General features: G+C 56.1%; 1 protein-coding gene across 1 annotated transcript; it reads left to right on the top strand.

The window, feature by feature from the left end:
• Window positions 1-1,951: 1,951 nt before the first annotated feature.
• BACE1 (beta-secretase 1) lies at window positions 1,952-25,650 on the top strand. The gene is made up of 9 exons (XM_079787878.1): window positions 1,952-2,663; window positions 17,610-17,698; window positions 20,836-21,052; window positions 21,488-21,625; window positions 22,693-22,827; window positions 23,744-23,845; window positions 24,169-24,318; window positions 24,573-24,744; window positions 25,394-25,650. The coding sequence occupies exons 1-9, from the start codon at window positions 2,406-2,408 to the stop codon at window positions 25,633-25,635; spliced, it is 1,503 nt and encodes a 500-aa protein (XP_079644004.1). The 5' UTR covers window positions 1,952-2,405; the 3' UTR covers window positions 25,636-25,650.
• The last annotated feature ends 583 nt before the right edge of the window (window positions 25,651-26,233 follow it).

The following is a 26,233-nucleotide window of genomic DNA, read 5'->3' as shown; positions in this document are numbered from 1 at the left end:
TGTTTTAAAATATATTTTATTGATTTTTTACAGAGAGGAAGGGAGAGAGATAGAGAGTTAGAAACATCGATGAGAAACATCGATCAGCTGCCTTCTGCACACTCCCTACTGGGGATGTGCCCGAAACCAAGGTACATGCCCTTGACCAGAAGCGAACCCAGGACCCCTCAGTCCGCAGGCCGACGCTCTATCCACTGAGCCACACCGGTTTGGGCTACAATGGGCTCTTTGCATTTAACATGTGATAAGCAGTTTCCAAGGTAAATTTCATAAGAAGTTACTTCAGGCCTGGCCGGCGTGGCTCAGTGGTTTGATAGTTCGATTCCTGGTCAGGGCACATGCCCAGGTTGCGGGCTCAATCCCCAGTGGGAGGGTGCAGGAGGCAGCTGATCAATGATTCTCTCACATCATAGATGTTTCTATCTTTCTCTCCCTATCCCTTCCTCTCTTAAATCAACAAAAATATTTGTTTTTGAAAGAAGTTACTCTATTCTGTTGTTGTTGTTGTTAATCCTCACCTGAGGTATTTTTTTCCCATTGCCTTTCCAGCCTGGAAAGGAGGGAGGGAGGGGGAGGGAGACAGAGAAACATCGATGTGAGAAACATCAATTGGGTGCCTCCAGCTGGCTCCCCAGCCAGGGTGGGGATTGAACCTGGTATGTGCCCTTGACCAGAAATCGAACCCTTGACCCTTTGGTAAGCAGGCGAATGCTCTATTCACTGAGCCATGCCAGCCAGGGCACTCTATTCTTTTCTCTTCTTCTTTTTTTAAACATATTTTAATTTATTTCAGAGAGGAAGGGAGAGGGGGAAAGAGGGGGGAGGAGAGAGAGAGAGAGAGAGAGAGAGAGAGAGAGAGAGAGAGAGAAAGGAGAGAGAGAGAGAGAGAGAGAGAGAGAGAGAGAGAGAGAAAGAAACATCCATGATGAAAGAGAATCATTGATCGGCTGCCTCCTGCGCACCCCACACTGGGGATGGAACCCGCAACCTGGGCATGTGCCCTTGACTGGAATTGAACTCAGGACCCTTCAGTCCAGAGGCAGAAGCTCTATCTGCTGAACCAAATGGGCTAGGGTGGCACTCTATCTTTATAATGCTTTCATAGCATTCTGTTCAATGACTGTCTCATTCACTTATTGATAATCACTTATTTTGTTTTGAAATACTGTTATTTTTGTAGTTGAAATACTGTTATTTTTGTATAGAATTCTAGAATTGACATTGCTCAGAGTATGTTTTTTACATTTTAATAGGCATTGCCAAATTTCTCTCTAAAAACAGAATAATTTTTTAAAAAGAAAAGAATAGAATAATTTATAGCCCAACCAACAACTTCACACCAGTTATTACTAATATGAGAAGCAAAATAATGAATAATGATGTTATCTAAATGTTTATTTAATTGCATTATTTCACCATGAATGAAGTTAAACTTTTTTTCATGTTTATTGACCATTTGAATTTCTTCTATTAATTACCTGTTTATGTTATTTATTCATATTTCTACCAGGTTGTTTGGGGGGGGAGGTTATTGACCTCTTGTAGTATAGAAATTCACTTTTTGTCTCTCTATTGTGTGCCAAATGTTATCTTCTAGTCTGTGACTTCTCTTCTAATTTTGTCCGTGTACTTTTTCTCCGAAGTTGTAGTACTAATTTATTAATCGCCACCTCATTTTGTGCGGTGCATGTGCCTTTATTCCGCAGGGCTTGGCAGAATGCCTGGCGTACGGTGGGTGCTTAATAAATGCAGGATGAAGGACTGACAGAATGCGAGGTCGGTACCACTCTCTGCTAGTGGGTCCTCCCGCCCCGCCAAGGCCAGGCCACCTTGCCCGCCAGGTGCTGCAGGGTGGACTCCAGCTCAGCAGAGGGCATCCCAGACCCCTCACCAGCCCCGGAAGCTGGCTGCTGCCTGGGAAGACTACACTTCCCAGCGATCCCACGGAACAGCGAGACCTCGGCTTGACAGCCACCGCCACAAGTCTTTCCGCCCAGCCTGCCTGGGAGTGGGAGCTGGATGATGGTGGCCTGACCAGCGGTGCAGCTGCAGGAGCCCATGCCTCTCCCCGCCACCGACCTGCCGGGAGCCCCGGGAAACCAGCGCTGCCGACCTGCCATGCTCGCCCCTTCCAGCACCCCCAGGGGGCCCAGCCCGGCCTCTCCCCGACCTGTGCTGAGGCTGCACGCCTCTGGCCAGATGTAGCTGGGATCCGGCTCCCCTTCGCGCTCTCTGCCGATCGTTCCTGCCGTCCCACAGCTGGGCCGGCTGGTCCAAGGCCCGCGGGAGCCCCGATGCTGCACAGCTCGCTTTCCTGAGAAACCACCGGCACCCAGAGCTGGGGTCAGACCTTAGGGACAGACGTGGGCCCGAGTGAGCCCTGAGGGCCTGGAGGCTGGGCCGCGATGGCCCCGGCACTGCCCTGGCTCCTGCTGTGGATGGGCTCGGCGGTGCTGCCCGCCCGCTGTGCCCAGCCTGGCATCCGGCTGCCTCTGCGGAGCGGGCTAGGGGGCACCCCCCTGGGCCTGCGACTGCCCCGGGACACCGAGGAGCCCGAGGAGCCCGGCCGGAGGGGCAGCTTCGTGGAGATGGTGGACAACCTGAGGGGCAAGTCCGGTCAGGGCTACTATGTGGAGATGACTGTGGGCAGCCCCCCCCAGACGGTAAGGTCGCGGGCCGCTCCCCGCCTCCAGCATGAGCAGAGGGGCCGCTGGGGCAGCATGCTGGCCCCTGCGAACACGGGCTGGATGGTGTGGGCAGCGGTGACCCTCCCCCAACGCTCCTCTGCGACCACCGTGGCAGCGGGGGTCATCTGTCGTCCCCAAAGCTCCCCTTCCCTCTCAGGCGTCCCGCCTGCCCTCTCTTCACTCCCATCTTACACACACACCTCTTTGTAGAGATTTGGGGAAGGAGAAATACTTCTGTGCGGGGAGCCCGCCCCAGAGAAGGGTCCAAGCCCTGGGGTCGCTGGGAACAGGTGTCAGCCCTGGCCAAGCCTGAGGCCCCCACGCCCACCACCCCAGACCTTGGCCGCCCGACCCCATCACCTCCCCTGGTGTTTCGGGAATCAGGCTTCGCATCATCCTTCCTGGCACCTCGAAGGCCAGGGAATCCTGATCCGAGTTGGATGAGGCCCTTCCCCCACTGTCTGGGCCACCACGGGGGCAGCAAGGCGTGAGGCCTGAGCTCCTCTGACCTCCAGGCCAGCCCAGAAGCCCTAGACAGACAGACTCCTGCGGTCCAGTCCGCCCTCCGCCTGCCCCTCCCCCGCTGGCATCCACCCCCGCCCCTCCTCCGCCCCACACCGCCAAGCCTCCAGGGCACAGGCCAGAGGGAACTGGGCTGAGCAAAGGAACCAGACCCCTTCTGAGGATGAGACTCCTTCCTGAGCTGGTAGCTGCTGGGGCAGCAGGGGGCGGGCCTGGCAGCGATGGCGAAAATACCACCCACGCTCCCCATCCTTCCTGACAACCTCCAAAGGTTGGTGCCGGTTGCACCCTCTGCACCCCCGTGGGTGGGTGGGAGTGTGGGCGTGAGCAGCCCTCGTGGGGGCTGTGGGGCCTCTGGGCACATGTGCCGCCCTGTGGGTGGGTCTGGACACAAGTGATGGGCTGGCTCTGTGTGTGCGGGTGTGTCACCTTGAACCTGAGCCGCCCCGCTCCCCTCCCCTCGGTCTGCCCTCTGCGGTGTGCGTCCAGGAGGCCTGTCCTTGGGAGGGTCTGTGAAGGGGAGTGTCTGTGCGGGGGGGGGGGGGGGGGGGGAGCAGCCCTGGGCTTCTCAGGAAGCTCCCTCTGCAAGGCTCCACCTCCAGTGACCTGGTGGAGGCAGCCTTCCTGGGCCCGCCACCCAGGCCCTCCCGCCGCCTGGCTGATCCAAGGCTCCGGTCTCCCCCGCGAATTCCTCCTCTCTCCTGCGCACCCTTAGTACCCAGGAGCAGTCTTGAATCAGTCCTCAGGGCGAGGACAGAGCCCGAGGCCAGGCACCTGCTGCCTGGCCCACCAGGACACTGGGTGTGGGCAGGGACCAGGGGGTGTGGGGACCTGGGACCGTGGTGTGCTGTGCAGAGACCCCAGGACGTGGCCACAGGACAGGGCTGGGACACCATAGAGGCTTCAGGGTCAGACAGACAGGAGTGCCAGCTTTTCCTCTCCTCCGTCCTCCGCTGTGTGGCTTTGGGCAAACAGTCTGACCTCTCTGAGCCAGTTGCCTCGCCTCTCACACGGGTGCAGTGAGCTCTCCTCTGCCAGGTCGTTGTGGGCATTAAATGAGGCCATGTAGGTGACAGCATCTAGAACAGTGCAGCTGGACACATAATTGACCTCCAGTCAGTTAAAGTCATTTCCTCCCCGTTTGTCTGGCCACTTCTGCCTCTTCTGTGCTATGCAATGGAGCATAAAACATGGGTGTCCTGGCCGCAGTGTTTTGCACATGGGGGACCACTTACCATACTTCCCTGGGCCCCTGAGATGATGTCTACACCCCTCCAGCCCGGAAGTTGGCAGAGAGTAATTGTCCAATAGATGTCAATTCCTTCCTCCACGTTTCTTTTTTTTAATAATTATTTTATTGATTTCAGAGAGGAAGAGAGAGAGAGAGAGAGAGAAACATCAATGATGAGAAAGATCCATTGATTGGCTTCCTCCTGCACCCTCATACTGAAAATGGAGCCCACAACCCGGGCATGTGCCCTGACCGGGAATGGAACTGTGACCTCCTGGTTCATAGGTCAACCCTCATCCACTGAGTCACGCCGGCTGGGCCCTTACCCCACCTTCCTAAGAGGGGGGAAGTGGGCTTCAAGTTCCACACCAGCGCAGGGAGCCAGTGCGGGGGACCCCCCTGGTGGATTGCCCCGTGGCTGCAAACCTGAGCCAGTGCCAGCCGGGCTCGGCTCTGCGGTGACTTTGATTCTTTCCCGGCAGCCTGCCTTTCTCCCCCCCGCCCCGGCGGGCTGCTGTAAGCACCATGTAAGAACACGCCTGGCAGATATACTCTGAACCAGTCAAAGACAGCACTTCCTGTGTGCCGTGCAATTAACTGTGAGGTTTGGGGGCTGATCCGCAAAGAGATGGAATGTATGTTTTCTTAAGGAGTTTAGTGTGACGTGGAAGAATAAAGGCTAGGACGAGGTAATCCATAGCAGCAGCACTCCACGTGAGGCCCATGCTATCGGAACCTGTTTGAAATCAATGTACATTCTCTGGCCCCACCTCAGACTTACTGAGTCAGAATCGCAGGGGAACACTGATCTACTTAGCACAGAGCTGAAGAGGTGAAATCCAGGAAGGCCTCCCAGAGGAGGTGGTGGTTAGCATGGTCTTAAGAACGAATGGGAGGGGGAAGGTCATTCTCACTGGGGACATGGCACCTGTCCCACCAGCCAGGAACTGCACTTGCTTTGTATGTCCACTCCTGCTCTCCCCGGGACTCGGTTAGACCAGAAGAGGCCACAGTAAGTGACAGTGAGCTGTGTGTGTTTGAGCTCCGGCGTGTTTGTCCGGGGACAGAGCTCAGGAACCAGTCCAGTCTCTGTTACGGGTTACGGGAAATACAATGGAGCCAAATGGCCAAAAGCCTTAAAGGTCACGCTTAAGGCCTGGACGTTGCTCTGCAGATATTTGTGTGCGGGAGGGATATAAAGACAGCAGTCCTGTCGGGAGAGACATCTCCATGTTAGAAGGAATGGAACTGAGACGTGCAGGGGCAGGTCTGTCGCCCAGTCTGAGTGAGAGGCGCCATGACAAGGCCGGACGAGGCAGTGAAAGATGAAAAGGGAAGACCAGGATGCAAGGTACAGTATACGCGGGTGGACAGGACTTGGCGACATTGGTGTGAAGAGTGGGGGAGAAGGTGTCAAGAATGATTTCAAGATTCTGATTGGGCCCTGGCCGATGTGGCTCAGTGGATAGAGCGTCAGCCTGAGGACCAAAGGGTCCTGGGTTCGATTCCGGTCAAAGACATGTACCTTGGTTGCAGGCTCCTCACCGGCCCGGGCCCTGGTCAGGGGGCGTGCAAGAGACAACCAATCAATGTGTTTCTCTCACATCGACTTTCTCTCTGTCTTTCCCTCTCTCTTCCACTCCCTCTAAAAATCAATGGGAAAATATTGATTTAAAAAAAAATAAGAGGTCTGATTGGGAGTGAACTGGAGCAGAACAAGACCTTTTTGGGGAGCAGGCAAGTTGGCAGGAGGGGACGGCTTAGCAGTACTTGTATACAAAAAGCTGCTTGTATTTAGGGTTGCAGTTTATGTAAAGTGTTTAAAACATATCCTACTAGGTTAGTTTGGTTTTTATATTCACAGCTTCTAGCAGAAGTAGGGACTCAAAGGGTAAAGAGTTGGCAAGGTGGCAGGCCAGAAAGCGAAGACTGTCTCACCCTGTTCTTCCAGCTACTCCCTGCCACCTATGTGTGTTCTTCCAGCTACTCCCTGCCACCTATGTGTGTGTTCCTGCTACTCCCTGCCACCTATGTGTGTGTTCCTGCTGCTCCCTGCCACCTGTGTGTGTCTTCCTGCTACTCCCTGCCACCTGTGTGTGTCTCCAGGAGAAGAAGAATGGGTTTATCATGAACATCCCTCTGCCATTCCACATGATACCTGCTCTCACTTCCTTACTACACTTACCCAAATGTGTAACTGTGTTTCCCTCATAAAACATCAACCTCTTGAAAACAGTCTCTTTTTTTTCTTTGTTTGTTTGTGTGTTAATCCTCACCCGAGGATATTTTCCATTGATTTTAGGGAGAGTGGAAGGGAGGGGAGAGACAGAGAGAAACATCGATCTGGTTGCCTCCTGTACGAGCCCTGACCAGGCCCTAGCCAGTGAGGAGCCTGCAACCAAAGTACATGCCCTTGACTGGAATGGAACCTGGGTCCCTTTGGTCCACAGGCCAACGCTCTATCCACTGAGCCAAACTGGCTAGGGCAAGAACAGTGTATTTTTAAAATTTATATCTTTTTCAGTGTCTTATTTTTCTTTAATATCTCCGACAGCACCAGGCTCAGAACATGCACCTAGAGACGTTGAGTGTGGGAATAAATAAGCTGTAAGACATCTAAATAGAGCTGTTGATGGGCAACTGTAAGTGCAGAACTGGAGTTCTGGTGAAAATATTTTTAGTCTTTTTCCTAAATGAAAGAGTGTCATCTCATTATACTGGTATAAGCATCACTGTCCAAATGCAGGATAAGATTAATTGTTTGGATTGAAATCTGGGGAGAGTCAATTCCGTTGAACAAATGTGTTTCGGGGCACCTGTGTGTGCAGAAGAGAAAAATAATGCCACAGTCATAGCTCAGAGCCGCACGTAGCACTGAGAGCGCAGGTGTGTGTGAGGCCCAGCATGTGCACACCTCAGCAGCACCCGAGACGGTCTGCATTTGGTACGCATAGGGCAGTGAGTCTCGGGAGTGAAGCAGCAGGTTGCCGGGAAGGCCTGCTGGAAAGGGGGGGCCTTTGACTTGGCGGGAAGAGGAGAAAGCCGGGGAGCACTCTGAAGAGAGGCCCAGCCATGCTAAGGAGCAGGGAGCTGGGCTCGGTGCTGTGCGGCTCGGTGGAGTGCGGGTTCGAGTCTAGAGGCAGAGAGGCCTAGTAGGTACACGGGAGAGGGGTGGTCGGTGTAGTTGGGGTTCCAGGAAAACACTTCAGTGTGGAGTAGTGATTTCCAGCCTCTTTCCTCTCATGGCACCCATAAGCCAATCACTAAGCTCTATGGCACACCAAAAATATATTAATGATTTTTACTGATCTAACAAATAAAATAGGTATAATTTTGATTCATTCACAACGACGGCTTTGGTTGTGTTGGCTGCTGTCCTTTTTTTATTTGACAATTTAAGGGAAAGGAAGATAGCGCCTCTGACTCGGATATTGCATGTTTGAAAAATTTTTGTGGTTCCCGGTTGTAAATCGCTGGTGGGGAGGGTAGCTTGGACACCAGGGGTGGGGAATGTCCTGCCCGCGGGTGGTATAAGGCCCGAGAAATCATTTGGTCTGGCCCTGCCAAGGCATTAGTGGTGAACTGATTAAATGTCTGACCAAATATAGCAGACTATTTTTTAAAAATATATTTTTATTGATTTCAGAGAGGAAGGTTGTGGGAGAGAGAGAGAGAAACATGGTGATGAGAGAGAATCATTGACCCGCTGCCTCCTGCACGCCCCCTGGGGATCAAGCCTGCAACCCAGGCATGTGCCCTTGACCAGAATTGAACCTGGGACCTTTCAGTCCACAGGCAGATGATCTATCCATTGAGCCAAACCAGCCAGGGCAAATTTTTAAGTTGATGATTCTGTATGGCCCTTGAATGGTGTTGTAAATATCCAAATGGCCCTTGGCAGAGAAAAGGTTCCCCACCCCTGGTAGAGCCTGGAGGAGGATCAAAGTTAGAATAGAAGGGCCTGGAAGAGGTGGGGGCGGGGAGGACAGCGAGGAGGAGGGTCCTCAGAGCCGCATTCGCAGGTCAGTTCAGCCCAGGGTCTCTGCCCCTGGTGCTGAGGGGAAGAGAGACCCGTCCCCAAGGAGCAGCGCTTCAAGCACAATATACTTTTCCAAAATGCGATGGTTAAACTCTGCTTTAACTACAAGGGCTATGTATTAACATGCCTACTGGGGGACGAGGAAGTGGAGCTCAGAGAGAGTGAGTGGCGTGTGGAACTTTACAAGGGCCCGCAGTGTGAGGAGAAGGTTGGGAGAAAGGCAAGCAGGCAAGACTGTATCTGCCACCCTCCAAGGCCTGCTCCCCTGCCCCCAAACCTCCCAGCTCCCAGCAGCGTTCCGTTTTCATTGTGTTTGCACAGCGGAATTCCAGGTCGTATATGTTTGTTTTAAGTTCTGATATGAAACAGATGGAAAACCATTGAGTTCAACGAACCACCTTCAACTAGACAGTGCCGGCGGGACCCCAGAGCGAAGGCTGCCCACAGCTCCTGCGGCGGGCGCCTGGCCTTGGCTCCCTGCTGCACGCAGGCCCTGCTGGGACCCTCTGCTGCCATTTCCCACGCTCGTCCTCAGCTGCCCCAGGTCAGGAAAGGAGGAGTTTGTGGGGATTGGGGGGCATTGTGAGAGACCAGGCCCTCTCACTGAGGTTGGAGGTCAGGAGCCCTTCTCGCTGTCTCCAACAGAGCGAAGCAGAGAGTCCTGGTTGAAAATCCAGGGAGAAGAACGGGGAAGCCCCTACCTGACCACTAGCTGCTCTGTGCGCTGGGAGCCATTCTCCTGGGGACCCAGGCAGTGGGGAGTTCTGGGCCAGATCCAGACCCTCCTCCAGGCCCTGAGCAGCCCGTCACCGTCACCGCGGGGCTGTGCCAGTGGCTCCTGAGAGGGGAGGTGCATGCTCAGAGGTGGAGGGGAGTCAGCAGTCCCAGGGGCTGACCTGGGGAGCCAGGACGCCTAGGTTTTGTTTTTTGGTTTTTTAAATATGTTTTTATTGATTTCAGAGAGGAGGGGAGCGGGGGAGAGAGATAGAAACATCAATAATGAGAGAGAATCATTGATCGGCTGCCTCCTGCATGACCCACACTGGGGATCGAGTCCACAATCCGGGCATGTGCCCTTGACCAAGAATCAAACTGTGACCTCCTGGTTCACAGGTCAACGCTCAACCACTGAGCCACACTGGCCAGGCAGGACTCCTAGGCCTTCTTCTCAGACTCTGACAAAGCCACAGAGCAAATGGCTGAGCTCCCTGCCTCTCCACCCCAGCTGCTCCTTTCGCCAGGCCTTCTTAGTGGCATGGCCTGTGGTTGACCCTGTCTGCTGTGCACTGGAACCCCCTGCATCCAGGCTGCGTGTCTCCTTGCCTGGCCTCTGGGTGCCTGGACCTTTCGCCAGGAGCACAGGGAGTGAACCCTGGCACCTCCTGATGGCCCCAGCTGAGAAGGCAGGTGCTGGGCTTCCTTTTCCACTGAGTACAGACCCAGAGAACAGGAAAGCCACTGCCCCTGTGGGCGGGGCATGGAGAGACAACAGGAAGGACCTACTGTGTGACAGGGAGAAGCAGACAACCTAGCAGCCTGGGTTGCTAGATGCCTCACAGGCTGGGGTTTCCGGGTGGGTTTCATGGAGGTTGAAGAGCTAAAGAGACACCTCAAGAGCCACCGGGAATGGGATGGACACAGAGGAAGTAAAACCTCTCTTTGGTACACTGGGGTCCTGCATGAGCTCAGAAAGGCATTCTACTGCTTAAAAAAAAAAAAAAAGGTTGGGAAACATTGTCTTAGGTCTGGTCTGTAAGACAGATGTATAAACTTTTTCACCATTCATAGCCACCATCTGATGTGAATTGGAAGCACTAACAAATACTAGTTGAGCTGGATTTGAGGCTGGGGGAAATGGAGCATCCTGTCTCAAGGGGGAAGGGTGCACTAGCTAAGGTTTGGGGTGATGTAGCCAGCTTGGGATTCCTTAAAACAACAACAAATACCCAGCTGCCGTGGCTCAGTGGTTGAGCATCGACCTATGAACCGGGAGGTCACGTTTCAATTCCTGGTCAGGGCACATGCACCGGTTGGGGGCTCAATCCCTAGTGTAGGGCATGTAGGAGGCAGCCAATCAATGATTCTCTCTCATCATTGATGTTTCTGTCTGTCTCTCTCTCCCTCTCCCTTCCTTTTTGAAATCCTATATAATAAAGAGGTAATATGTAAATTGACCATCACTCCAACACACAAGATGGCCGCCCCCATGTGGACACAAGATGGCCACCACAAGATGGCCTACAGGGGAGGGCAGTTGTGGGCCATCAGGCCAGCAGGGGAGGGCAGTTGGGAGCAACCAGGCCTGCAAGGGAGGGCAGTTGGGGGTGACCAGGCCAGCAGGGGAGGGCAGTTAGGGGCAATCGGGCCAGCAGGGGAGGGCAGTTAGGGGCGACCAGGCTGGCAAGGAGGGAAGTTAGAGGTGACCGGGCCAGCAGGGGAGGGCAGTTGGGGATGACCAGGCCTGCAGGGGAGGGCAGTTAAGGGTGACCAGGCCTGCAGGGGAGGGTAGTTAGGGGTGACCAGGCCAGCAGGGGAGGGCAGTTAGGGGTGACCAGGCCAGCAGGGGAGGGCAGTTAGGTGTCGATCAGGCTGGCAGGGGAGTGGTTAGGGGTTGATCAGGCTGGCAGGCAAAAGTGGTTTGGGGCAATCAGGCAGGCAGGCAGGCGAGCAGTTGGGAGCCAGCAGTCCTGGATTGTGAGAGGGATGTCCGACTGCCCTCGAGGGGTCCCAGATTGGAGAGGGTGCAGGTTGGGCTGAGGGACACACACACACACACACCCTGCATGAATTTTGTGCACTGGATCTCTAGTCAATAATAAAAATATACATATATTTTTTAAATAGCCCCAGGTGGGGAACCGGTAGCCTGCTTGCTCCCCAGTGTCAATCGCCAGCTTCAACCTGTGGAGCAAAGTGGAAGCAGGGGTGGGTATGGTGGGTGTCGGTGTCACGGTCACCCCACAGTCCCAGACTAAAATCGCAGCCCTGCAAAGACCCTGGGGCTGAGTTAACAGCAAGAATCTGTGGTGGCTCAGAGAACTCAGGAAATGAGGCAATTACTACCAGTTAAAAAAAATTACGCCCTAGCTGTTTTGGCTCAGTGAACAAAGCCTGTGGACTGAAAGGTTCCAGGTTCAACTCTGGCCAAGGGCACATACCAGTTGCAGACTTGATCCCCAGCCCTGGTTGGGGCGCATGCAGGAGGCAACCAGTCAATGTGTCTCTCTCACAGCAGTGTTTCTGTCTCTTCCTCTCCCTTTCACTGTCTCTAAAAATCAATGGAAAAAATATCCTCGAGTGAGGATTAACAACAAAATTGTGAGGAAGCACCTACTGAGGGCTAGGTAAGAATACTATATAATAAAGAGCTAATATGCTAATTAGACTAAACAGCAGAATGACCATCCAGCCATCCTTCTGGACGACCATCCGGATGACCTTCCGGACGAAGCCGGGGCTGCGAGGGCCGGCTGAGGCTATGAGGGGCTGCGAGGGCCAAGCCCCTTGCACGAATTCATGCACCGGGCCTCTAGTAGATAATAAGGATACAAATGTACCCCACCCTTGAGCAGCTCACAGTGTGGGACATACAGGCTTTAGCTAAATGATTGGCATGTGATGAGTGACATTCAAAGACGCAGCTTTTACTGAGGCCTGCAAGAGACAGAAGCTCATCTTGGCTAGGGGCATCAGGGCAAGACCCTTGGGAGAAAGAATGTTTAAACTGTGACTTGAACTTTGAACAGAAGTTAGACAAAACAGGGGAGCACATTTTAAGCAAAGGAAACAGCATATGTGAAGGTACAGAGGTAAGAGGTCCTTGAGCTTTTGAGAAACTTCACAGGAAGCTTGGGGAGGAAGCGGGAAAGGGACGAGATGTCCATTCAAGTTGACCTATGGTTGACCTAGAGGCCCCCAAGGTCAAGGATCCCAGAACTTAATTCAGAAAGTTTTGTATCAGTTACCTGGTGCTGTGTAACAAATGACTCCAAAACTTGGCGGCTGAAGACCAAGGCCATTTTGTTTCTTGGGATTCTGTGGCTGAATTCAGCTGGCGGTCAGCGGGGGCTGGACTTAGAGGGCCTGCTGGACCTCTTTCTCCAGGAAGTCTTTCATCCTCAAGGAGGCCAGACCGAGCTCCCTTACCTCCACTCTCAGGGCAGCATTCCACAAGGGCGACCCCCAAGGCATGAGCACGTATCCCACCTCTGCTCCCCTCCTTTGCCATGGCTCAGTGGGCAAAACAAGTCATGTGGCCTAGCCCAGCGTCCGTGTCAGAGGGGATCCCACCAGGGCAGGCAGACAGGGGCTGTGAGTCCTTAGTGTAACAATCTGCCATACATTCCTTCTCCAAAGGAGAGATTCAGGGAGGTCAAGGAGATGAAAGAGCAGACGTGGGCTTGGTCAGACCAGTGGATCCTGGTCCTGGCTTTGGGGCTCCTGGTGTAACAGGGGTCAGGTCGCCGACTCACAGCAGGTCTCCGTTTCCTCCTCAGTCAAATGAAGAAGGGCTTCTACATCTCAGTTTAGCAAAAAGGCTTGTTATCTGAGAGGATAAGAGCGCTTCTCCCATTGGCTCTGAGGCCCACTCAGAAGGAAATAGACCAGGAGAATTAGAAATAGTAGAATGTGGGTTAAAGCCCCTCCCCAGAGGCTTGCAAAGTGGTAAGACCTTGGGGTGGGCTACCAAGGAAGGCTGTGGGTCTTAGTAACAGATCTTTCCGAGTTGGAAAGCACGCCCCCTCCAGCTAACAGACAGATGGCTCCTGGAGTCTCTTTTTATCCAGAAGTATCTGAGCTCACAGTCTGCTAGAGTTGGGCCAAGGCAGCTGGGATTTGAGGAACAAAGACTTACCTGAACTCACCAGCTCGGTACCTCTCTCATCAGGCCAGGTTATTGCTGGGGTCCCCCGGGGCCTCACCTGCAGAAGCGCCTTTCCCTGCGGGGCTTGTTAGCGCCTCCCATGAAGCTGCCTTCCAGACGCCCCAGGGGCTCCCGTGTTTGTGAAGTAATTGGCACTGACCTGGCCCTGACCCCAGGCTGCGGTCCCAGCGCATCTAGAGGCAGGAGCTGCAGATGGGGAAGAGGTCGGATGGCTTCAGGACCCGGGCGCCTGGAGACTGACATCCTGTGTCAAACCCGGCACCTGGTGAGTTAGAGCCACACCTACAACCTAAAAACTCCCCCAGTTTGGGAGTCAACTGAGGGATCCCCTCTGCACCCTTTAACCATTTGTTAACTCAAGCAATCAGTATTGCCAGGCCCTGTGATGCCACTAGGGACACGTTGGGGACACAGGGGAGGAGAGGGTCAGTGTGAAACTACAGCGCCAAGTTTTATGGGAGCATTTTAGCAAGACAGTATGGCCTCTTTCTCCCTTAGGAAGTCTCTTTGGAGCTCAAGCTGAAGGGTCCTAGGAGGTGAGTCGACAGAACTGGAGGTGGAGGGGAGAAAGGTCTGAGGCCCTGAAATGAGGTCAGAGTGGCAAGGAGCAGAGGGCTTGGCGCGCACAGGACAAGCTACACGGGATACGTAGGCTGGACTGGCTCATGAAGGGCTTCCGAAACGTTAGTGCTTTAAATTTTTCTTTCTTTTTTAAAAAAATATATGTTCTATTGATTTCAAAAAGGAAGGGAGAGGGAGAGAGATAGAAACAGCAATGATGAGAGAGAGTCATCAATCAGCTGCCTCCTGCACGCCCCCTACTGGGGATTGAGCCCGAAACCCTGGCATGTGCCCTTGACCAGGAATCTAGCCCGGGACCTCCTGGTTCATAGGTCAACGCTCAACCACTGAGCCATGCCGGCCGGGCTAACTTTTCTTTTAGTAGCAAGGGAAACCATTGACACCGGAGGGCCAGCCGGGTGAGATGTGCGTCTTGAGGAGATCCCTCTCCACAGCGCACACACAGGCTGGAGGGGTGCAGGGTGGCTGTGCTCTGACCAGGCATGTTCCAGGATGAACTGAGGAGGGCGTGGCCTCGGGTGGCAGGGCAGATGGCAGCAAATGAGTAAACGCAGGAGACTAAGATGGCTAACTGCGCAGGACTGGCTGAGGATGGCGAGGAAGAGGACGGTGTTAGATGGCTTTGAAGTCGCTGAGGGAAGAGATGGTTGGGGATGCCATTTGCTAATACGGGGAACACCGGGAAAACACCGATGTGCAGGACCGCGCAAGGTCAGCTGGGGCACCCTACATTCCGGTGCCGCTGAGGCAGTTGATGTGTGCTTCTGGAGCTCTAAGGGGGGGTGGGGGGACCTAGGGTTATAGGCTGAGGAGTCATAGCCGAGAGGTGGGAACCGTGGGCTGCAGCCCAGGGCGAGATGAGAGAGAGAGAGAGAGTACTGCAGGGAGGAAGGGCCACAGGCAAGCCTGGAGAAGCGAGCCTGCACAGCAGACAGAGCCCGGGCGGGGTGCGGGGGGGCAGGCACGGGGTGCGTGTGGGGAGGGGTGGGGTGACAAGGAGGAGAGGTCCGTGGTGCTGACTGGTCCCCAGAAGTCACGTACAACGAGCCTGGTTTGGAAAGTGTGTCCTGCATTTGGTGACCTGAAGTCATTGGTGACTATAGGCTGTTCCACGGTGGAGGGAGGGGTGGAGGCGAGATCCCGTTTTAGAATGGGCCGAGGAGGGGGTGGGAGGTGAAAAACGAAGACAGCTTGGCTGATGACTTTGGTTGTGAAGGGAGAGGAGAGAGGGGGGAGCTGGGAGCGATGTGAAGATTTAAACGATTTAAAAAAGCAAAGAGACATTTGTAAATGCCAATAGGAAGACTCCGGATTCAGGGTCGGCCCTGAGACTGGGATAGTGAATGGGGGGTGGGGGTCTGAGGAGCAAGGAGAGAGCTCCCCCCCCCGCCCCGCAGGAGGAAGGACAGCTGAGAGGATGGGCGGCCTGCGGGCACGGAGGCTGCTGGGGCAGGTGTGGAGGCCGGACCAAGGGCACGGAGGCTGCTGGGGCAGGTGTGGAGGCCGGACCGTGAGCACGGAGGCTGCTGGGGCAGGTGTGGAGGCCGGACCGAGGGCACGGAGGCTGCTGGGGCAGGTGTGGAGGCCGGACCGAGGGCACGAAGGCTGCTGGGGCAGGTGTGGAGGCCGGGCCGCGGGCACGGAGGCTGCTGGGGCAGGTGTGGAGGCCGGGCCGCGGGCACGGAGGCTGCTGGGGCAGGTGTGGAGGCCAGGCTGCGGGCCCCTGGGGAGGGCCTGCACACACGCTGGGCGCCCCTCCCCACCCTGGCTCTGGCCCCTGACAGCCCTGTTTCCCGGTGAGTGTGGGCTCAGTGCTGAAGTTTCGCTGGAAATGCTTAAGGACCGAAGACCCCTCTCCCGGGCAGGACCGCACTGCAAAGGGCAGCCAGACAGCTGGACCGCCACGTGCCAGAGAGGAAATGGCACCTGCTTATTATGGCCCCATTTTCTCATGAGGATGGAGAGCGGAGGCCACAGAGCAGGGGAGGCCGGGACTAGTGAGGGCGGGGAGCCCAGGGGTCCTTCCTCCAGGGCGGGACCCCTTTGAGGTGAAAGGGGGAGACCCTCCTCAGGCCAGGAGAAAGGCTGGAGGGGGTGGCCTACAGAGAGCCCCCTCCCTGCAGTGGGAAGGAGGGCAGTCGGGAACAGCGGGGACATGGAGCCCCCAGATAGAGCTCTGTTGTGGTGTAACATGTGGGCCCGTTTTCCTGGGATCAGCCGGGCACACATCCCAGGCCACTGTCCCCTGCAGAGCCATGGGTCCTGGGTTGTGGAGGCGCCTCTTTGTTTGGGGTCCCGTGCAGGCAGGATCCCTGCCACCCGAGGCCGCGCTCGCGGTGCTGGGAGCAGAGCCGGCAGGTGGGGCAGTGGGGGGTGAAGAGCAGCTTTAGCATTATCCGTTATCCGGCTGACATCGCAGCTCTGAGCCTCCAGCTCTGTGGATCCTCTGGAAGCCCAGGGTCTGGAGCCGGTGCTGGGAGACCAGGGAGGGGGCAGGGGGAGCGGGGGGAGGCAGAGGAACATGGGAGCCAGGCCAGGAGGGGGCCAGCAGGACCCCTAGCAGGGTCAGAGGCCCAGGGGCCAGTGCAAGGGGCGTCTCCCAGGAGGCTGAGCGGGCTAGGTGGGGACGGGGGTCAGAGGCCCACGGGGAGCAGGAAGGAGCTGGCAGAGGAGGCAGCTGGAGCCCAGGGAAGCGCAGGGACCTCCCGAGGCGGCAAGGTCAGAACCTGCACCAAACCCAAGGGCAGCTGACTTCACTGGCTGAGGAGGGCGGTACAGAGACAAAGGGCCGGAGGTCAGGGGAGGAGCCGAGGGGTGCACGTGGTATGTTGGCAAGAGGACTCGCTTCTCAGAGGACCGTATTTCCGAAGCCAGGCCTGCCTCGTTCTGCCGGTGAGGATACGGTAGGCATGCACCAGCTCTGGGCGGCCGCCGCTGGCTCCAGCCGGGAGGTGACAGGGAGGCTGCCGCAGAAGGTAGGGGTCAGGCAGGCCATCGAGGATGGAGGAGGGAGGGACAGGTAGAAGAGATGCCAGCAGGGCTGCACAGCAAGGGACACCAGACACCTGTCCGTGTTCACCCAGCCCCACCAGGGCCCCGGGGCGGTGGCCTGATCCTGGCTCCTGACTCCCACCGTTTCTGACAGTGGATGGGTCTGTGTCGCCTCTGAGACAGAGGGGGCCTTTGTGGAGCCATGTCTGGCAGGTAGGGTCAGAAACACGCGGCCATCACATGCCATGGGAGTCCCCTCACTCTCTTTGCTGGTGCCAGCTCCTAGGACAGCTTGGGGGGCCCAGCCAGGCGGCCTGTGGGGGATGCGCTTCCTCGGAGAACCAGAGAGGAAGGAGGGGCAAGCTCTGAAGACAGAACAGTCGGGCAGAGTCTGGGAGGCCGGCCGAGGGGAGACAGGGACAGACAATACCCCCCCCACACACACTGTGGCTCTAACGACACCGAAAATGCCCTGATTCTCCAGGGAAGGCAGAGACACAGCTTCTGAGGCCTGAGGCCCTGCTGAGGCCACGGGACCCCTGTCCTGCCTGGCTGCCGCCTGTCCCGTCCTGCCTGGTGGACACTCCACTGAGGATGGCCATTCCGCAGGGAGGCCGAGCGGGGAGTCAGAGCCCCGTGTCAGTAACCCGCGCTCTCCCCTCTCTCCCGCAGCTCAACATCCTGGTGGACACGGGCAGCAGCAACTTCGCAGTGGGGGCCGCGCCCCACCCTTTCCTGCATCGCTACTACCAGAGGCAGCTGTGAGTCCAGGAGCCGGAGGGGAGAACTGCCCCCGGTGCGGGGCCAAGGGGGGTCCGAGAAAAAGGGGTGCTGCGGGGAGAGAGGATCCTGGGATCCTTCCTGCCAGGGAAGGGGAGAGAAGGTGACGGTGAGCAGGACAGCAGAGTGGGTGTGGATTTCAGGGGTGTACTGTGGGAAAGGGTAAGTTGAGAGGCAGCCAGGAAGTTCTTCGGGATGGAGAGCAGGCAGCCTCCGGGGCAGGGAAAGAAGCTCTGAGCAACCCCAGGGTCCCCCTCTCTCCTGAATGGGAGGCGGGGGCCTCGCTCCACAGCCTCCTATCTCAGTTTCGAGGCAACACCAATCAAGTCTAGGGAGAGCAGGCTGCAGTGAGCCCGCCTGCTGTGTTCTCGCCAGGGGTCACTCTCAGTGGCTTTGCACAGTTCACGGGAGTGGAGAGCGAGCCTTCCAGAAACCCCACTGCCTGGACCAGTGTCAGGACTGTGGGCTGAACTGCCTCCTCCCCATCAGCCAGAGGGCCAGCGCTGGGATTTAGACAACTGGTGGGAGGGAGGGTCGAAGTGGGGCTTTAAGGTAAGAGAGGCCACGAGGGATCATAGAAACAGGACATGGGATGTCTAATGCCTCTGTGTGTGTGAGCAGAGGCTTAAATCCCATTCGCGGACTTCCAGGAAGATGCCAAAGCCACCTCCCCACTGCTGCCTCCCCTCAACTCCCCGTCTGGAGAAAGCAGTCAGGGCGCAGGGCCTGAGGTCAATGAAAGGGAACTCGTGTAGGTTCTTGTCCCAGGCCTGTCCCTGTCCTCCATCACATTCACACACGCCCTGATCAGCAGTGCAATTACACCCAGGTAGGGGTGTTGATGGGCATGTTCCGCATATGTAGGTAGTGTGTAACCTACATGCTTGGCTGAGATGCCAACCCCTTCTCTGGAAGAACTTGTTGTAGAGGCTCCACATTCAGCCCTTGGCACTTGGTCTGCTACTCGGATGGCACTGCTGGATCCCAAGGCAGCAGGAGAATCAATGGCTCCTTTTCTCTGGGAGCCTGACGGAGCTGGGGTAGGTGGGGAAGTGATGCCACTAGCTGTCCCTGCAGCAGCAGCAAGTACAATACACAAAGCCTACACTGTTCTGCCCTGGGCCTGAGCTGTACATCCAGCAGCGTGAGCCATGGGGACAGGAGAGCCCAGCAGCGTGAGCCATGGGGACAGGAGAGCCCAGCAGCGTGAGCCATGGGGACAGAGCGGGCCCAGCAGTGTGAGCCATGGGGACAGGTGAGCCCAGCAGCGTGAGCCATGGGGACAGGAGAGCCCAGCAGTGTGAGCCATGGGGACAGAGCGGGCCCAGCAGTGTGAGCCATGGGGACAGGTGAGCCCAGCAGCGTGAGCCATGGGGACAGAGCGGGCCCAGCAGTGTGAGCCATGGGGACAGGAGGGCCCAGCAGCGTGAGCCATGGGGACAGAGCGGGCCCAGCAGCGTGAGCCATGGGGACAGGAGAGCCCAGCAGTGTGAGCCATGGGGACAGGAGAGCCCAGCAGTGTGAGCCATGGGGACAGAGCGGGCCCAGCAGTGTGAGCCATGGGGACAGGAGGGCCCAGCAGCGTGAGCCATGGGGACAGAGCGGGCCCAGCAGCGTGAGCCATGGGGACAGGAGAGCCCAGCAGTGTGAGCCATGGGGACAGGAGAGCCCAGCAGCGTGAGCCATGGGGACAGGAGAGCCCAGCAGTGTGAGCCATGGGGACAGGAGAGCCCAGCAGTGTGAACATGGGGACAGAGTGGGCCCAGCAGTGTGAGCCATGGGGACAGGAGAGCGGGCCCAGCAGTGTGAGCCATGGGGACAGGAGAGCCCAGCAGTGTGAGCCATGGGGACAGGAGAGCCCAGCAGTGTGAACATGGGGACAGAGTGGGCCCAGCAGTGTGAGCCATGGGGACAGGAGAGCCCAGCAGTGTGAACATGGGGACAGAGTGGGCCCAGCAGTGTGAGCCATGGGGACAGGAGAGCCCAGCAGTGTGAACATGGGGACAGAGTGGGCCCAGCAGTGTGAGCCATGGGGACAGGAGAGCCCAGCAGTGTGAGCCATGGGGACAGGAGGGCCCAGCAGCGTGAGCCATGGGGACAGAGCGGGCCCAGCAGCGTGAGCCATGGGGACAGGAGAGCCCAGCAGCGTGAGCCATGGGGACAGAGTGGGCCCAGCAGTGTGAGCCATGGGGACAGGAGAGCCCAGCAGTGTGAACATGGGGACAGAGTGGGCCCAGCAGTGTGAGCCATGGGGACAGGAGAGCCCAGCAGTGTGAACATGGGGACAGAGTGGGCCCAGCAGTGTGAGCCATGGGGACAGGAGAGCCCAGCAGTGTGAACATGGGGACAGAGTGGGCCCAGCAGTGTGAGCCATGGGGACAGGAGAGCCCAGCAGTGTGAACATGGGGACAGAGTGGGCCCAGCAGTGTGAGCCATGGGGACAGGAGAGCGGGCCCAGCAGTGTGAGCCATGGGGACAGGAGAGCCCAGCAGTGTGAGCCATGGGGACAGGAGAGCGGGCCCAGCAGTGTGAGCCATGGGGACAGAGCGGGCCCAGCAGCGTGAACATGGGGACAAAGCAGGCCCAGCAGCATGAGCCATGGGGACAGAGCGGGCCCAGCAGCGTGAGCCATGGGGACAGGGGAGTGGGCCCAGCAGCGTGAGCCATGGGGACAGGAGAGCCCAGCAGTGTGAGCCATGGGGACAGAGCGGGCCCAGCAGTGTGATCCATGGGGACAGGAGAGCGGGCCCAGCAGTGTGAGCCATGGGGACAGGAGAGCGGGCCCAGCAGCGTGAACATGGGGACAAAGCAGGCCCAGCAGCATGAGCCATGGGGACAGAGCGGGCCCAGCAGTGTGAGCCATGGGGACAGGGGAGTGGGCCCAGCAGTGTGAGCCATGGGGACAGGAGAGTGGGCCCAGCAGTAGCTCTCTCATCTGTTTGCCAGGTCACTTTACACTGTTCTGGGTGGTGGGTTCCCCTAGAGTCTGGTGAGCAGCCTGAAAGCATTTACCTAGAATGCACCTAAGGTAAGCCAGGCAGCTGGGAGTTGCTTTGCTGCTGGACCCCTGTACCAGCTGTGGTCATGCACCCACAGAGCTCTGCCTCCGTTTTCACAGGTCCAGCACATACCGGGACCTCCGCAAGGGCGTGTATGTGCCCTACACCCAGGGCAAGTGGGAGGGGGAGCTGGGCACCGACCTGGTGAGCATCCCCCACGGCCCCAATGTCACTGTACGTGCCAACATTGCTGCCATCACGGAGTCAGACAAGTTCTTCATCAATGGCTCCAACTGGGAAGGCATCCTGGGGCTGGCCTATGCTGAGATCGCCAGGGTGAGTGGAACAGGCCGAGCTCCGGACAGCGTGTCTGCACACTGCTTGTTTCACGGGCGGAGTTGGGAAAGAGAAGGGAGGGAACTAGCTGAGGAGGGGAGCATCCGTCTAAAGGTAGTCTGAATCACATCCAGGTAGAAGGCAGAACTACAGCACGAGACGTCACCACTGGCACAGAGCAGGCTTGGTTTCTAGACTCTGCGATCTTTTCGAATAAGAGGCCCCTGAAGCATGATGGGCTCCTGGGGATCCCATAGAGCTGTGGGCCCTCGGTACTTCCTGTTTGCATGGCATGCCTGTTGCTAACCCTCTCCACCCAATCCCAGTACCTCAAGACGGTCTTTCCCGAGGAACATCCCATCTTTGCAATCGCCTCTGGTGTAGGCAAGAAGCTGGCCTCTGTGTGAGAATCCCTCCCGTCTCTTTCCGCCACAGCCCGACGACTCCCTGGAGCCTTTCTTTGACTCGCTGGTAAAGCAGACCCACGTGCCCAACCTCTTCTCCCTGCAGCTGTGCGGCGCCGGCTTCTCCCCCAACCAGTCGGAAGTGCTGGCCTCAGTGGGAGGAAGCATGGTGAGTAGGTCCTGGGAGAGGGAGGTCCTGGCACTGGTTAGAGATGGGTACCACCTGCCTCCCTTCCACAGTCTTGGGCTCCGATACTTAGTATCTATATTCCCCACCCCCACTCTCTGTCCATCCTGTCTTCCTGGCATTACTCCAGAAAGGACTCAAGTCGCCTATGGTAAACCTGGAAAGAATCAGAGATGATTAGGTTTCGAAGGAAGGGGAAATGAAACCTACTGGAGTAAGATTATTCAGTCTGATGATAAGGCAGAGAGGTAAAAAGTTTAAAAGTCTATTTATTAATTAGGACAACTGGTGAATGGTTTTCCATCTCCAACAAGCAGAAAAAATAAAATTTATAGAAGCAAATAATCATTCATTCAACATTTACTGTGCCAGTTTAGGTTTAAATAACTTCATCTCAAGGACTGTGATTCTGAAACAAATAATTAAAACTCCTAGAAAGTCTCTTCCCCTGAACACATTCTGTTTTGATGTTGCTTTTTCAATGATTTTATTGATTTCAGAGAGAGGAAGGGAGAGGGAGATAGAAACATCAATGACGATAGAATCATCAGTTGGCTGCCTCCTGCACACCCCCTACTGAGGATCTAGTCTAAAACCCCAGGCATGTGCCCTGGTTCTTAGATTGATGCTCTACCACTGAGCCACACTGCCAGGCATGAACACACTTTTTTTTTTTAATTGATTCCAGAGAGGAAGGGAGAGATAGAAACATCAATGATGAGAATCATTGATCAGCTGCCTCCTGCACGCCCCCGACTGGGGATCGAGCTCACAACCCGAGCATGTGCCCTAACTGGGATCGAACCTGGGACCTTCCAGTCCACAGTCCGATGCTCTATCCACTGAGCCAAACCAGCCAGGGCCATGAACACATTCTTAATACATTTTAAACTATGTCACTCTGAGGCATGATTCGATTAGAAGCAGGATGAGAAAGGTGGTCTGTGGAGGGCCTTGCCACCCCCAGAAATTCCTGGTCCTTCGCTTGCTTTTAGGGTGACTTGCTGCCCTTCGTGCTGGGACTCAGGTACCTGCCTTTTTCTCCCTAGATCATTGGGGGTATCGACCCCTCGCTATACACAGGCAGCCTCTGGTACACACCCATCCGACGCGAGTGGTATTATGAGGTGATCATTGTGCGGGTGGAGATCAATGGACAGGACCTGAAAATGGACTGCAAGGAGGTAATACAAGCAAGGGGGCACCAGGGAGAGGAACAGGGTGTGGCGACACAGGGTGAGGTCAGCGCCTGGGTTATGAGGCTGGAAGGACAAGGCAGGTGCAGGACCTGCGGGAAGGCTCGGGGCTGAACCTAGAGTCAGGAGCACCAGGGCCACACAGCAGGACCAGGACTCGGGGGTGGGCACCGGCAGGGCATTCACAGGGACCACGTGGCATAGGACCTAGTGAAGGTAAAGGCGCCTGGACCCATCACAGCCTTGCTTCACGGCCTGGTTTGCAAGGCAGTGTGATGTGATGTGAACAGGAGTCCAGCTCTGGGTTCTGGTGCTGCCCTTAGCAAGTACCTGCCCTTAGGTAAGTTACTGTCGGGCTTTTTCCTCTGCAAAAGAGGTAAGAACAGCGTCTGCGGATTGTGGCGAAGACAGAATGAACAGTGTCCATCCCAGTACCCGGCACACAGCAGAAGCCAGGAGACGGCAGCTAAGCCGCGGGTCTTCCTCCTTTAGGCTCTCAGTGCGTACTAGATTAGGATAGAATATAAAAGTATTATGAAAAATTGAAACCACCATATGAGATACTTTTATTTTCAAGATTTGGAGAACATCTTTCCACCCAAGATAGTAAGAGTTAACATTTACTGAATGCCCCCTGTGTGCCAGGACCATTGTAAGCACTTTGAATGTATTAATTTATTTAATCCTTATAACTGTGAGGTAGGTACTATTACTATCCTTCAAGATGGGGAAACTGAGCCACTGAAGTTAAGTAACTTGCCCGAGGATATACTCCTAAAAGTGGCAAAGCCAGGATGTCAACCCAGGCAGCACCCCACACAGTCAGACTAACCCTCTGACTCTGGCCAGAGCCTGGCATCGCAAACAGCTCCTGAGTACTCTAACCCTCTCTTCTCCCTCTCAGTACAACTATGATAAGAGCATCGTGGACAGTGGCACCACCAACCTTCGTTTGCCCAAGAAAGTGTTTGAAGCTGCAGTCAAATCCATCAAGGCAGCCTCCTCGGTCAGTGGGACTGAGTCAGGGGTACAGAGGTGACTGGAGTCCGAGGGAGTCTGTTGAGTCACATTCTTCAGGAGCCAAGTGCCCCCCTTAGAACCTTCTACTTAGACTCTTTTGTGGGTGTTTGCTGGTCACACAATCCCCCTTGTACAAAGTGTTGGCCTCATTCTCCCCCTCTCTTCCTCCATTCTTGGGTTCCAATGGACCTTCCCCCATTTGGATATTCCAGGAAAAGCAAATAAAGGCCAGTGAGTGTGATCTAAGGATGGGAGGCGAGATGGTGGCAGGGGCTGTTTCCTCACTGTCTCCCTTTCTGCCCGCGGCAGACGGAGAAGTTCCCGGACGGCTTTTGGCTGGGGGAGCAGCTGGTGTGCTGGCAGGCAGGCACCACCCCCTGGAACATCTTCCCGGTCATATCGCTCTACCTGATGAGCGAGGTCACCAACCAGTCCTTCCGCATCACCATTCTTCCACAGGTGCGTCCCTCCCCGAGGCAGCGGGCCCCAGGAGACAGTACATGTAGGGAGATGCTCAGTCCATGGCTTCCCAGAACTTGGAAGACGAAGTAGATGAGTGTCCAGGGGTGAAGGGCTCTTAGAAAAGCAAGCCCTCGGAGCTCAGGGCTGCCGACGGGAAGAGCGGCATAAGGACACAGCCACCTAGAAGGCAGAGGTGGGGTGAGGATGGAGCGAGGAAGACACACTGTGACGCTTTGACTCCTTATCCTTAGCAATACCTGCGGCCAGTGGAAGATGTGGCCACATCCCAAGACGACTGCTACAAGTTCGCCGTCTCCCAGTCGTCCACGGGCACTGTCCTGGGAGCTGTCGTCATGGAGGGCTTCTACGTGGTCTTTGATCGGGCGAGAAAGCGGATCGGCTTTGCTGTCAGTGCTTGCCATGGTGAGCGCCAGGGTGCGGGTCAGTCTATCCATGTGCTCCCTGTCCAGCAGGCAGCAGATCTGGGCCCCGCCAGTCTGGGAGGGAGGAACAGTTGCCTCGAGCCAGAGTTAGCGCCTAAGCTTCCCACTGCCTGGCGTGGTGACCCTGCCTGCTTGGGAGCCTCTGCTGGACGCCAGGGATAGCAAGAGCTGTTGGGCACCTGGAGGAGCTCAAGATCCAAGGGCAGCAGGCTGAGCCTACAGTGTCCCTGTCCCCGCCAGAGGGGAGCTTAAATGCCATTTCAGAATGGTAGTGGGTGCCTGGCTGGTGTGCTCAATGGTTGATCAATGGTTAGAGCACTGGCCCATGCACCAAAGGATCATGCGTTTGATTCCCAGTCCCAGCCGGGGCATGTGTGAGGCAGCCGATTGCTGTCTCTCACATCGATGTTTCTCTCTCCCTCCCTCCCCCTTCTAAAAAAAAAATAATGGGTGAGGATTAACAAAAAGGTCGCTGTTCCCTGTGGCCTGGAGAAGACGTGCCTCCACCTGGCACTGCTTTCTACAGCCTCCTCGGGGCCCATTTCAAGGCCGGTCGGGAAGTCCTTTTTCTCGCATAATCCAAACTGCGTTGTGACACTGACCTGCCTGCTCACATCTGCCCTCTCCAGTGCACGACGAGTTCCGGACGGCGGCGGTAGAAGGGCCGTTTGTCACCCTGGACATGATGGACTGTGGCTACAACATCCCACAGACAGACGAGTCAACCCTCATGACCATAGCCTACGTCATGGCCGCCATCTGCGCCCTCTTCATGCTGCCACTCTGCCTCATGGTGTGCCAGTGGCGCTGCCTCCGCTGCCTGCGCCACCAGCACGATGACTTTGCTGACGACATCTCGCTGCTGAAGTGAAGAGGCCCATGAGCAGAAGACAGAGCGTCTCCTGGACCATCTGGGTGGTTGGTTCGACTTGGTCACAAAGAAAGAGATGGCACCTGTGGCCAGAGCACCTCAGGACCCTTACCCACCCACCAATGCCTCTGCTTGACAGAGAAGGAGGAGCTGGCAAGGTGGGTTGCAGGGACTGCACCTGCAGGAAATAGGACAGGGAAGAGACCCGCTCTGGTGGCAGGAATACGTCACCTCAAACTTGAGTTGGGAAATTCTGCTGCTTGAAACTTCAGCCCTGATCTTTGCCCACCATCCCCTCCAGCCCTCCACCCCAAAGCATTCCTCTCTCCTTAGTTCCAGAGTGGGGGCATTCCACTGGTCACCCCGGGGTGTCTGCAGGGCCCAGCCTTGCCTCCCTGCTGGCCCAAGGCAGTAGGAGCAAATGCACAGCTTTTGCTTTAGAGATAGGAATTGTATCAATGAGCTTAACATTGGTGCAAAGACTGCCTCTTGAATTAAACAAAAAAATAACCTGACTGAATATTTGTACAAATGGCTGGGAGGAAGAGAGGGAGTGTGAAGACAGGGGACACGGATCGAAGCCAGGAGAGGTAGAAAG

Source organism: Cnephaeus nilssonii (genome assembly GCF_951640355.1).
Source record: "Cnephaeus nilssonii genome assembly, chromosome: 13".
Lineage (NCBI taxonomy): Eukaryota > Metazoa > Chordata > Mammalia > Chiroptera > Vespertilionidae > Cnephaeus > Cnephaeus nilssonii.
The sequence above is the reverse complement of the archived record's forward strand: the minus strand, read 5'-3'. Positions and strand labels throughout refer to the sequence as shown.